The sequence below is a fragment of the Equus przewalskii genome, chromosome 29 (genome assembly GCF_037783145.1).
Source record: "Equus przewalskii isolate Varuska chromosome 29, EquPr2, whole genome shotgun sequence".
In the NCBI taxonomy this organism is placed as follows: domain Eukaryota; kingdom Metazoa; phylum Chordata; class Mammalia; order Perissodactyla; family Equidae; genus Equus; species Equus przewalskii.
The window spans coordinates 23701896-23715210 of NC_091859.1; the positions used below are offsets into that span (position 1 = coordinate 23701896).

Sequence of the window (13315 nt, forward strand, 5' to 3'; positions counted from 1 at the left end):
TCTCTCTATTTTATGTTGACAGCTTGTTGACGTTCATACCTGTGGCCTATTGGCAGAAATCCATACAGGTCACCACAGCACGATCCAGTACTGTGACTTCTCCCCAAGTAACCATTTGGCGGTGGTAGCTTTGTCCCAGTACTGTGTGGAGGTGAGTGGTTGAATTTACTCTGTGGAGTCAGAGTCTCCAGGGGTACATGGATGACAGAGAATGGGTTGCTTAAACCATTAATTGCTGAGGATGTTTGCTTGAGAAATTATGGAATATTTTCTTCATAGCATAATGACCTGTAGCTTTAGGATATTAAACTGTATAGCCAGCTTTATTACTTTAGCAGTGATTGAATACCTGATTTGACAGTATGACAGGGAATGACGGTATCGTTCGCCAAGTATTTTTGGAGTGGTTAGCATGTGCCTAGGTCTGGGGAAACAATGGGACGACCACTGGTTTCCTAGGCGGAAAAACATGGCATCTCTTAAACAACATAGGCATAGACTCCTCTCTAAAAGGAATGATGAAAGATGAGTCCAGTTCAGATTTCTTAGATCATCGAGAAGGATAGGATGAAAGTTAAATTTAGAATTGGTTAATCTAGGATGTTCATTGCCAAGAACCAATGAATAAAGTGACTTTTATAAATTACTTGTTTATATTTATAATTTTGCACTTACCTGATAGATTTTATATTTAGAGTCTATACTTAGCTGGCTCTGGAAGAATTCTACCCAGTGAATTGCTATATGAGTTTTTTCAAAAAGCAATGAATTCCCTGATTTTTTTCTTCCAAAGATGGAATGTTTTTTCCCAGCTTTGTTACTACTCATTCCTTGATTGAGTTGTAGCACCAGGTAATTTGAAGCCCCGTGTGATTAGAGTCCAAGAAGATGGATATGGGCCTTTATCTGGAAAATAGGGAAATTCACTCAGTTCACAGGCTCTCTTCAAAGTAAGCTTGACTGCTGCAAGCACTTCTTCAGTGTTCTGTGCTATTTCAGCAATTTTTAGTGAGTTTGCCAACCTTGCCCCTTACTGTGAAGGGGTGGAGGGAGAATTGCTGAGCTATAGCCCTTCTGCATGGAGATACAGATAAGATGAGAATTAGTGGGTGAACTCTGTAAGCTCCTCTTAATTCTAAGTACAGCAGTGGAGCTAACACTGAAGAACTTCCCTGCAAAGATCCTTCCCATTGGAAGCAGAGGCAGTGAGTCTGAACAAGCTCCAGTCCTGTTTTAAACAATGGGAAGAAGTAGGGTGCTGTGGCCGTGTTCTCTCTGACAGAGTCCTTGAATTGAAAGATTTAGATCTGCTACAGATCTTACACTTTACCTGTAGATCCTCAAGGTAGATGTGGTTGGAAATTTCCCCTTTCTGGGTTTTGTCAGGATTTTTAGGAGGAGTGGAGGAGCAAACCCTTCTTTCAGCCTCTCTTGTCACTTCTAAACTCCTTAACCTCTGCTGTTCCTAGAAAGCTCCAGGAAACATTCTTTGTTCTTGACATATAGGGACTTGGTTTTGGAGGCTCTGAATGACAAAGAAATGGTGGGGGAGAACAAGAAGGAAAGATGGGGAAAAATTTTCAAGGGAGATTTTTCAGTTAGGGAACCACTTTCGTTTCTGGCCTTTAGCTCTGTACGTCTTAGCTTGGACTCTAGAGGTGAGGCAGGAAAATGTCATGTACTTACACATTTGTTTGCCATAGAACTCACTGAGTGAGAACCACTGGGCCTGTGATGAAGTACTTGTTTTGTCCAGGCTAGTTCTGAAATCATAAAGTAGGTCTGTAATTCAGAGTGTAAAGAGAGGAACTCAGGCACTTATGATACTTCATTAGACTGGAATATATTTGAGTAATTTACAGCAGACCTCAGGACAAAACACAACTAGGCTGGTGGTAGACACTGATAATTTGTAATAAGCATGAATAACAGGAGAAATGTGTATATGTGCAATAAGTACATTCATTTATTGTAGAGTTTTGCAATTAGATGAAATGAGGATTAGATGACAGTGGAAAATAGTCTGAATATGGAAGCTGCTTATGTTCAGCCTGTTATTTTTTAGATAGATTTAAAAAAAAATAGATAAAATGGGGCCAGCCCTGTGGCCTGGTGGTTAAGTTTGGCACGCTCTGCTTCAGCGGCCCAGGTTCGCAAGTTTGGATCCTGGGTGCAGACCTTCAGCACTCATCAGCCATGCTGTGGTGGTGACCCACATACAAAATAAAGGAAGATTGGCACAGATGTTAGCTCAGGGCACATCCTCCTCAGGAAAAAATAAAAAATAGATAAAATGTTTGCATAGTTCCAAATCAAAGCTTTATAATAAATTATATTCAGAGAAGTCTCACTTTCATTCCTATCCTGTCTCCTCCACTCTTCCTACCCACCCCATAGGTAACCATTTTTGTTTGGGTTTAATGTTCCAATGTTTCTTTTTACATATATAAGCAGATTTCTATATGTATTCATATGTATGTATCTCCACATCTGTATCCATCTATATATTCAAATATTTGTTTTTCATCTCCTATATAGTATAGTGTGTATATAAATATGTATACACATATATATTATAATATACTCTTTTGCAGAAATATATATACTTTTTGCTTTTTTTCTGTAAACAATATATCCTAGAGACTAGTCATTATGGGTGTTTTTCTCATTACTTTTTATGGCAGCATAGTATTCCATTATGTGATTAATGTAGTTTATTCAGTTGGTTCCCTGTTGTTGGTCATTTGGATTGTTTCTAGTTTTTTGATATTAAAAATAATGATGTAATGAATAATCTTCTGCAAAAGTCATTTTGCATTTTTGCTGCTGTGTTTTTGGGCTGTATTTATAGAAGAGGAATTATTGGGTTATTCTTGCTATTTTCAGTATTCTTGATGTGTTCAAAATGCTTATGAATGTGATTTCCTGTATGCTGTGTTTATTCTATAGTTGTGGAATATGGACTCGTGTTTAAAAGTAGCTGATTGCAGAGGACATTTAAGTTGGGTTCATTCTGTGATGTTTTCTCCTGATGGATCATCATTTTTGACATCTTCTGATGATGAGACAATTAGGGTGAGAAATATTGAGATTTTCATTTTAGACATTTACTGATGGTAAGCTAAACCTCCTACAAACTAAGAAATTGATGGGCAGTATTGGGAGAAGACAGGAAACTTCTAGAGTCATATTTATCCTTGAAAAGTGCTATATGGACTATAACAGTCTCATTCATTCAGCACACGTCCATTGCGTATTACCATGGGCCAGGTACTGGAGAAGTCCAAATATATTTTACGTTTGATTTCTCAAAGTAATTTTTGACTCTTTGTTCTTCTTCTGTCTTGAATTCCCACATCCAAATACTCGCCAATTCTAATGGATTCTAACTTTCCATTTTCTACCATTTATTTCTACTTTTCTGTTTCCAGTTTAGATGCTCATTACCTGTTGCCTCTATTGTATTAGTCTCTGCCACAAGTCTTTCTTTCTTGGTTTTCTGAATGCTGCTTCCAAGGTATTTTCCTCATGTACAATATAGTCGTGTCGTTTTTGTTCAAAAACAGATAGTGGCTCCTTTGCCTACCAAAGTAAATATGTACTCCTAGGTCTACCGTTAAACTTCTCCACAGTGTGCTGCAGCCTGTCTTCTAGTTTATTCCTACAGGTAACCTACACTGACTGCTCACTTTTTCCCAAACACCCTGTAGTTCCCTGCTTCTGTACTTTTGCTTATGTGGTTTCTTATGTTTGGAATACCCTACTTCCCTGTATCTCTCCTTGTTGAAACCCTGACGATCCTACAGGTCCCCCCAAGCCTTCTATGATGTCTTTTCTAGTATTCCATTTGGGGGAATGTCCCCTTTCTTTAATGCCATATAACTCTATTTCATTTACTTATTGTTATCAAATTCTGCCTTGAATTTAAGTGTAGATTTGACTTAATCCTCACCTCCAGTGCTCCACTGCTCCTCTGACTTGTTCACACATCTTAAATTATAAACTCTTTGAGGCCAGGGGCCCTGGTTTGTCCCTGTAGCATCGAATACAGTGTTGTGTACAAATTACAGCTAAAATTTATTTAGTATTTGCTATATGCCAAACATTGTGCAAAGTACTGTACATGTATTAATTTGCTCATTCTCACAACAGTCCTTTTTGCAGCTGAGGAAATAGGCACAGAAAGGTTAAGTCAGTGCTACTTAAAGTGCCGGTCTCAGTAAGCTTGAGCCAGAGTGGAAATCAGTGCACTGCTGCCTTCATCAAGAAAGTTGTGTTAAAAAAAATCAACTGTATCACTAAGCACTGTTAACAGTGTGTTTAGTGATTTAGTTGGTTTACGTTTTGGTACAGGCTCCTTATCTTTGTATCAAACACTTTGAGAACCAGTAGGAGGTCCTTGTCTTGAGTATCACTAGGTTAAGTTACAACTTTAGTTAGAACTAGAATTCATTCTAAGGCGTTTTGGCTCTAGCATCTATTTCTCTTAATATTAATTGCTTCTTACTGTAGCATGTAGTTAATATTTATTGTGGAATTATAATCTAATTGAAAAATTTCTAGTGTCATAGGCATTTTGAGTGTAAAGCATGGTTTGTATCTTGCCTTAAGTCTAAGACTTGTCTTTACATTGTTTCAGATACAGTTATCTTATTTTAGTTTTTTAATCTCTTAATCAGCTCTGGGAGACAAAGAAAGTATGTAAAAACTCTGGTATAGTGTTAAAGCAAGAAATAGACGTTCTGTTTCAAGAAAATGAAGTTATGATTCTCGCAGTTGACAACATGAGACGTCTGCAAGTGAGTATTTTTTAGAAAACAATTTAAAAAATCGTTTTGATCAAAGTTTCAATTTCACAATTTTTCTTGTTTGTTTTTGGACTTGGGATTAGGCATAATTGTATAGTATCTAACAGATGCCTAGTTGGTATTAGTTGAATAAATGTATAGGTCTTGAGCTGAGGCTCAGATATCCTAGTATTTAGAAATAAAAAGGTGATACCTTGCTTCATCTCATTCCTCTCCTGTTGATATCTATGATCACATTCCTTGATTTGCAAAGAATCGAGGATATCATGAAGCCATACTTGAACTTGTCTGCAATAGTGATTTAGACATGTCTGTTGGGGTGTTCAAGGGGGATGAGCATACCAATGGAAGTTTTATTGCAGGGAAAGGAAAGAACAAACATCACGTTAAGTGAGGAAGGTGTCTGACCCATTGGAACGGAGGTGGAAGGAGCTGGGTTTAACATACTGAAATATACCTGTTCATTCATTCATTTACTGACACGTTTGTTCAAGAAATGTTTATTGAGGGGCTGGCCCCGTGGCTGAGTGGTTAAGTTCACGCGCTCCGCTTCAGCAGCCCAGGATTTCACTGGTTCAGATCCTTGGTGCAGACATGGTACTGCTTGTCAGGCCATGCTGAGGTGGCATCCCACATGCCACAACTAGAAGGACCTACAACTGAAATTTACAATTAGGTACTGGGGGGATTTGGAGAAAAAGAGCAAAAAAAAAAAAGATTGGCAACAGTTGTTAGGTGCCAATCTTTAAAAAAAAAAAAAAGTTTATTGAATGCTTATTATGTTCCCTCAAAAGGAAAGGGTTGTGAGGTAAAATTGAAAGAACTGTATCTCTTAGGGATCCAAACAGCTCTACTCTAGACTGTTCTCCCTGCTGCCCCTCAACAGAGCATGCAGTATGTAAGAGGAAGGCATTTCTTGACTGGCTGAAGAGGAAAGGAGCCCCAGAGATCTGTTGGCAGAGGATTTGGTAGTAAGGAGCTTTGAGTGGTGGTAACAGAAAGCAGATGCCCTAAGGATCATTGGAACTCAAGAGCAGGTTGGCCCCACTGTGTTGGTGGCTTGAATAAAGTGTTGTCTGTAGAAGTCCAGTGCAGTTGGTGTTGTATTGCTAGAGAAGTCCTGGAAGTGAAGGTAGCATTCTAGGTAGTGGCAGCAAGAGAAGGCAAACACCTCTTGGAAGGTCAAACACAAAGGCCACAGAATACAAGATGCGTCTAGGTTGTACAGGGGGCTTACACATTGAGGCAAGAAAGCATGCACACAGGAGCAGGAATTCTTCACCCTCTGGATGAGCCAGCACTCGAGACACAGAAGGCTTAGTGTAGGGGGGCCATTGAAGGAGGTGTGGGAATATAGAGCTAAGTGACAGTGATTCTTGGCTGAGAGAGGTGGCAAGAGCAGCAGCCAGAGACGAAGGGCAGGGGTCAGTGTGGCTTTTCTGTAAGCTGCTGAGACATTCTTCCTTGGCCTGAGGATTCCTTGAGAGACAAGACTGGGAGGGACAGAAACACTGTCATAGGTGAGGGGTGATGATCCTGTGAACTATTTTCTCACAGTCTATTTGTTATTTTAGGACCTTTGTTAGCTCTTTAGAAGCAGGATTACAAACTTGAGTTAAACTTTTTTCTAGATAGATTTATGGAAGTGTGTTATCAACTTCTAGGGAAAGGTTTTAGCAGTGATAATGTGATCTTATGCCAGCTTTGCATGTGATTTTTCTTGATTTGGTTATTGAAAGATAGGGGGCAAGAACATGTGAGAGAATGAGATGAGATAGTGAAGTAGAGTGGGAGCAAAGAGAGAAACAGAAGAGTGAAGAGGAGAGAGAAACGGAGTGTGCACATGGATGGTATGAGAGATACCACGACCTTGAGACAGACTGACAGCATAGGACAGAACTTTAGTTCTAAAGCTGCAAAGCTCAGCTTGATGTAGTGGAGAGAACAGTGACTGTACCGTTCCCTCAGGAGACCCACGTAAGGTTCAAGCTTTATCGTTGGGCAGTTCGGCGATGTTGAGTAAATTGCGTCACTTCTCTGAGTGTCACTTTCTTCACTTGTAAGGTTCTTTTCGTCTTCAAGGTCTGTGAGCTGTGTTGTAGGGTCAAGGTGGAATCCAAATTGAGGGGACAGATATCTGGGAGTAAATTGTCGTTGGCGTGTGGTAATTTCTCCTCATCTACTGTGGGAATCAGAGTCAAGCTGTGAGACACTTCTAAATGTGGCTTGTTCTGTATTTTACTATTGTCCTTAATATGTTGATGAGGTACTCCCAATGCTCTGTATTTCTGGGATGAATTGGGATGTGGAATTGAATGTGAATTGTTCATTACTGACTTTTAGCAGACTGATTCTTCCACTTGGGATATTATCCACTGCAGTTTTCTCGTCAAGTTCAGAGTCCTCATGCTTGTATTACCTTTATTAAATTTGTGCAGCCTTACTTTAATAGTTGTCATAAATTTGTGCAGCCTTACTTTAATATTTGTCATAACTATGAGACTTAAAAATTAAGTCATCTGACTATCAAAGGATCATTTTATTCTATGTCAGTGATTGTGGGAGAGTTCAGAGGATAAACTGACAAATCATAGTTTCATCTAAGGGGAAAAAACATTCTTTCAATCACTACTTAAAAAGAATATGGAAATTGATTTTTGAGAAAAAGAGGATATTCAGCTTTTACTAACGCAGTCTTCATTTTGAATGTCTAATAGATCAGAACATGCTGGGTAAAATTTTGTAAAGAAAAAGCTACCTTGATTGATTGACCCTGTAATCATTGTACCTGAAACAAAGATGACTGCTTATTTCATACTGAAAAATATCTCAAGACTTTTAGGTTGTAACACTTAAGAGTTATCTGACAGTTGATTTAAGCTTGAGAAATATTTTCCCAGCTCACATGTTTTAGTTGAGTGATAAGACATCTTTATTAAGTGGGATTTTTAAAAATAGTCCTTAATGTTGGTACATATTATGAAATTGGGTAATCTTAGTTTAAGCGTTAAGAGTCCAGCCACCCAAATTATACTTATGGGTTCTTCTCCAATGCCCCCTCCGCCCAAAAGAAAAAGAGAAAGATTCTCAATTTATATTGTTCTGTGAGTGATTTGGAGGATATAAAACCCATTTTAATTTGAATTTGTCTTTTTATGTAGTCTGTCTCCATCTCATTTCACCAACCGTCTTGAAAAATATCAGAAAATTGTATTTTAACAAACGATGGCCCTATTAAAATGTGCTTTGTGAAAAAAGGGAGAACGCTGTGGAAGTAGCTGTGCGGTTAGAAATCAGGCAGATGTGTCTTAGGTGGTGGACATAGCAGCTGCTTTTTAAACCTTTTAAAGCTTGTTTTATTTTATGAAAATATATTTGAACCACAAAAGTGAAATGAAATGAAAGCGTGCAGTGCTAAATGCAGCTGCCGAGACTAGGCTAGAGCTTTGTTGTTCCCCTGGGAGCTCTTGTTGGTTATTTTCTGTTTTATTTATTTATTTTTCTATTGAAGTCTGTGTACTAAAGAACAAAAACTGCTCTTACAGCCTAGTAACTGATTGTGTCTTATTTTTCATTAGCTCATTAATGGAAAAACAGGTCAGATTGATTATCTGACTGAAGCTCAAGTTAGTTCCTGTTGCTTAAGTCCACATCTTCAGTACGTTGCACTTGGAGGAGAAGATGGAGCCATTAAGGTATTCAGTTCTAGTCTTCAGAGTCATTCTGTGCAGTGTAGCTGTTTATTTAAAATAAATTGTATGTCTGGCATTATAGACTTATATACTAAATAAATCTGTGATATATTAACCGTTTTTCCATAGGCTAAAAATAATCTTACCATCTTGTTAGTTGTATATTTTTCAGATTGCCTTTACTACTATTTCTCATATTTTTGGTCTTTTTGTGTTCCTTAGTCTCTACCTAGTTGTTTTGCTGTTCTTCGAGTATATCAAACACTATCAGAGATTTAGCTAACTATGCAAAGAGCATTTTTTGCCTCTTCTTAAAAGCTCAGCCTGTTCGGGGTGTAGTTTCCATTGTGGTACTAAACTTCATTGGGACTATCAGTGTGGGGTTGCCCTGTGTTTACCTGTTTCACCAACCCCTGTGTTCTACTTTTGGTATTAGAAGTACACCTATTCACCACCTGAAATCCTTATCAAACATGACCAAATAAATAAAAATACAATGAGGTTGTAAGGCTAAAAAGATAGTCTAATAAAAATCATTTTGGATAAAAATTAAATCACATCACAAATGAAACTCATCACAAAAGCATAGTTTCTCTAGCTGTTTAAGTTTTTCAGAGAATATTACCTTCTTCTCTCACTTTTTCTCACCCAAGCTTTTTGGAATTATTTCTTAATTTATTAATTGTGGCACCAGCCACCTTTATTTTACTTTGGATTCATTTTCATAGAGAATTACACAAATATTCTCTAGTCCATATTGCCCCTCAAAAAGGAGACTATATGTTTATACACAAAGTGATTCATTTTCATAGAGAATTACACAAATATTCTCTAGTCCATATTGCCCCTCAAAAAGGAGACTATATGTTTATACACAAAGTGAAGAAGGAAGCGTTTGGTAAGTAATGTCAATGCTATTGTATATTTGCCATGGCCATTGTGGCATGGATTCAGAATTAAGGCTTTGTGGTTTTTTTCATTTTGTGAAAAATTATTTATTAATTGTGAAAATGGGTGCTATTCTGAAAAAAGTAGATTGTAAATGTTTGTTAAGCAAGGGATAGTTGTACACTTATAGATAAACTTTACTTTTCCCTCTGTTGTGTATTATTATTTATTCTTAAAGGATCCTTGGTTCCCCTTTCGTTTTACTTTGTTGCCAAGTCAGCATTACGTTCTTTTTGTTTTACCATCTAAGTATCTTGAAATAAGCTGTATAGATAATTTAAGAAAATAACTCAAAATACGCATGTGCTTGATCCATATCCCTCATCATGTGGGGAAGGGGTAGTACTTGGCTATGGGCACTGGGTTAGAGGTGTCATGTGGGGCACTGCTGCCGTTGCCTGAGGGGAGGAAATAATCTTATCCTTATCCCCCTCGAAATCATCAAATAATATAAATAATATGTCAGTGAATCATATGAAATTACAAATATTAGATAGTCTTTAACCTATAAAATGACAATTTCATGTGGTTAGCCTAGTATCATCAAATAATAACAGCTACCATTTGTTAGATATTTACTGTGCCAGATGCTCTTATTGAATTATTATAATATCCTGGGTGTTAAGTATAAATTATTCCTGTTTTACAGATGCCTAAACTGGTTTCCACAACCTTCATAAAAGTGGCAGAGCTAGGATTCAAAGCCAGGTCTCTGAGCCTCTGTGCTCATCTGCTGTCTGCCCTCCCCCCACTGGAATTATGAGATTGTCCATCCTGCTCATTCAGGAAGGGGCTCGTTCACACAATTCCCCTTTGCTATCTAAGGGACCTTTTTTCAGACATAAGGGTTAAGTTTGAATTTCTACAATCTCCTATTTTAGCATCATTGGTATTTTCCTTAGACTTCCTTGAATACATTTTAGAATTTGGGCAAAGGAACCATATTTACTTTTTATTTTTGTTATGAGTTCATTTGAAAGCCTTTTTGACATAGTCATTATTTTGAGTTCTGTTACCGCTTTCTTAATCTCTATGTTTGGCATATAGTCTTTAGTCTTTTTAAGTCTTCTCAATGCACTGCATCCCATCCTACTTGTGTCCTCTTTTCCTCTACCTGTCTCCCTCATCATCCTTTATCTTTCCTTGTCTGTGTTGTCGTATTAAGAGTTTTCCTTGTCTCTCATCCAGGACTTTTTCTTTTTTCTCTCTCTTTTATCTTAAATGCTATTTTCATTTTGGAGGCTGAACCCAGACTGCCACTTGTTTGATGAATTGGGTAGTTGAGTACTCAGAAGGACCACTGGTTCCTAGTGCCATCTGGTCGTTCTAGTGAGTGTTTTATCTTAGGATGTGTGTGTGCATGTGCATAGATTTGCGTGTATGTATGTGTACCATGCATTTGTGTGTCTTTAGTTAAACTGAAAGCACTATGAGATGGAGCGTCCATACCCTTCTGCAGTCTAATTTTAATTTAATATCTTTGGGGTGTAATCCCTAGGTGTTGCTGAATTTCTTTGTGTTAATTTTCTGTGGTTTTCTACTTTGAAGATTTTAGAACTCCTAAACAACAGAATCTTCCAATCCAAGATTGGGCACAAGAGCGCTGTACGGCACGTCCAGTTCACAACTGATGGGAAGACTCTTATTTCAAGCTCTGATGATTCTGTAATTCAGGTGAGAAGGAGGATGAAGTCCTAATATATGTAAGGCTGACTCTAGCAAAGGAACACTTCGATTATGGCTCAAATCTGGTGTGCATCTTAAACATTTCATTAGACCATATTACTTTGGGCATACATTCAGATTATGCCTATGGGCTTAGATGAAACCTATTCATATTTCATATTTTTCTGTGGGTGAGGCAGGCATTTTGTCTTAGAACCCTCTACTGGAAGGTTGTTTATTTTGAAAATCAAGGATTCGTTTTTGTATTTGGATTTGTATCAATAAATATACTTTTTGTGACATTTATATAATCTGATTGAAATAGTTTCATTCTTTCCTTTTAAGAATAAGATGTTTATTCCAAGGATGAAATCTTGTGAAAAAAGAGCAGTTTACCATAATGAAGGATTGTGGATATAGAGGCCTTAATACTGTATGTTCTTTTTAAATTCATTTTTATCAAAGTTCAAGAGCACGTACTTTTAAAACACAAATAGTATTACAAGGCTCGTGAAAAACAGACTCCTCCGTTTCTTATTTCCAAGAGGCATTACTTTTAGCTTTTAGATGTTTCTTTAGATGTTTACCTTCATCTCCTCATATTGCATGCTTGTAATGCTAATTCTTGATTTTTACTTTTTGAGGATTTATCTACTGCCTTCCCTGTAGTACCGTGAAAATTTAGCCTTTTTCTCCTCCCACCTGTCCTTCCCTTGACATGTACACACACCCTTTTATCAATCCCTATCATCCCAATACAGTTATGAGAAAATTTTATTTAGGTTATTAGTGTCATTATTGTGACTAAGTAGACTAAGTATACTATAAATGCATTTCCTGGTTTAATTTAATTTAGGAAGATTCTACCTTTGACTGGATGTAGTTGGGAATTATTTTGCCCTAAAACTTTGAAGACATTGTTCCGTCTCCTTCCAAGTTCCAAAGCTTATGTTGAGAAGTCTGAAGTCATTCTGATTCCTAATCTTTCTGGAAGATTTTAGGATCGTCTCTTTGTCCTCAGAATTTTGAAATTTCGTGATGATGTACCCTGGTGTGTGTTCACTTCATGCACTGTTTTGGACATTGATTATCCTTTCTCAATTTGGAAACTTAGGTTTTTCAATTCAGGGGAGTTTACTTGAATTATTTCTTTGATTTTTTTTCTCCCCTGATATACTCTCTCTTTTTATAACATCCATTATTCTGATATTGGATCTCCTAGACTGATCATCTAGTTTTCTGTTTCTACATTTCATCTCTTTATACTGTGCTCTATTCTCTGGATGTTTTCCTCAGCTTTATCTTCCAACCCTTTCATTGATTTTTTTCATTTTTACCATTATATTTTTAATGCCGGAGAGTACATTCTTATCGTTTATTTCTTTTAAAGGGCATTGTGTTCTTGTTTCATGGATGAATTAGCTCCTCTTACTTCTCTGAGGATGGATGGATATATAAATAATATATGAATTATACATATATAGTATATGATTTTATATATATATGTATAACTTTTTCCTTAAAATTTAAATTTCCTTCTTGGTTGCTATTCTCTCCATGTTGATTTTTTCTTTTTGTTTTTTTTGCCTTTTATTTATTTTTTTGGTGAAGAAGATTGGCCCTGAGCTAACATCTGTTGCCAATCTTTTTCTTTTTGCTTGAGGAAGATCCTCCCTGAGCTAACATGTGGGGATCTTCCTCTGTTTTGTATATGGGATGCCAGCACAGCCTGGCTTGATGAGCGGTGTGTAGGTCCTCGCCTGGGATCCAAACCAGTGAACCCCCAACCACTGAAGCAGAGCATGCAAACTTAACTAGTCTGCCACTGGGCCAGCCCCTGGCTTTTTATTTTAAAGGGCTTCCTCAGCTGTGTGGTGATCATTTGCTACTAGAGATGAGCACTAAAAGGCTGACTGAAAGCCCTGTGTGTTGGCTGAGACCCTCTCTGAAAGGTGACTTGGATGGGGAACCTTTGTTGTCAGTATCTTTAGGTCTCTTGGTCTTGTCAGATTCCTAGGGAAAAACCTGGTCTTCTGCCCGGAGGTTAGAAATCTGACTGACAGGTCCTTAGAGCCAAGTGGGGGAAGAGAATTGGGGGTAGGTGTAGGGTCTCAGTGTTTAGTCTGTAAACCTTCCCTTGATCCCCTGTTCTCAGAACTGTAATCCTACCCTCCGTTGTGCTGGTGCACTTTAATCCAGACA

At 37.7% G+C, this 13315-nt stretch overlaps 1 protein-coding gene across 7 annotated transcripts in view; it reads left to right on the forward strand.

The window, feature by feature from the left end:
• The window catches only part of APAF1 (apoptotic peptidase activating factor 1), a 68439-nt gene that overhangs the window by 40045 nt on the left and 15079 nt on the right, over positions 1 to 13315 (forward strand). For 6 of the 7 annotated variants that reach the window (XR_011534643.1, XR_011534642.1, XR_011534644.1 and 3 more), the window contains exons 18-22: positions 23 to 151; positions 2950 to 3075; positions 4680 to 4799; positions 8387 to 8503; positions 10997 to 11122. Coding sequence is in view for 3 of the 7 variants with exons in the window: in XM_008519890.2 (XP_008518112.1) it covers positions 23 to 151; positions 2950 to 3075; positions 4680 to 4799; positions 8387 to 8503; positions 10997 to 11122 (618 nt within the window). In the remaining 4 variants the exon portion in view is untranslated. Of the gene's footprint in view, positions 1 to 22; positions 152 to 2949; positions 3518 to 3608; positions 3668 to 4679; positions 4800 to 8386; positions 8504 to 10996; positions 11123 to 13315 lie in introns of those variants that run through there. The other variant, XR_011534645.1, reaches the window with a different exon arrangement.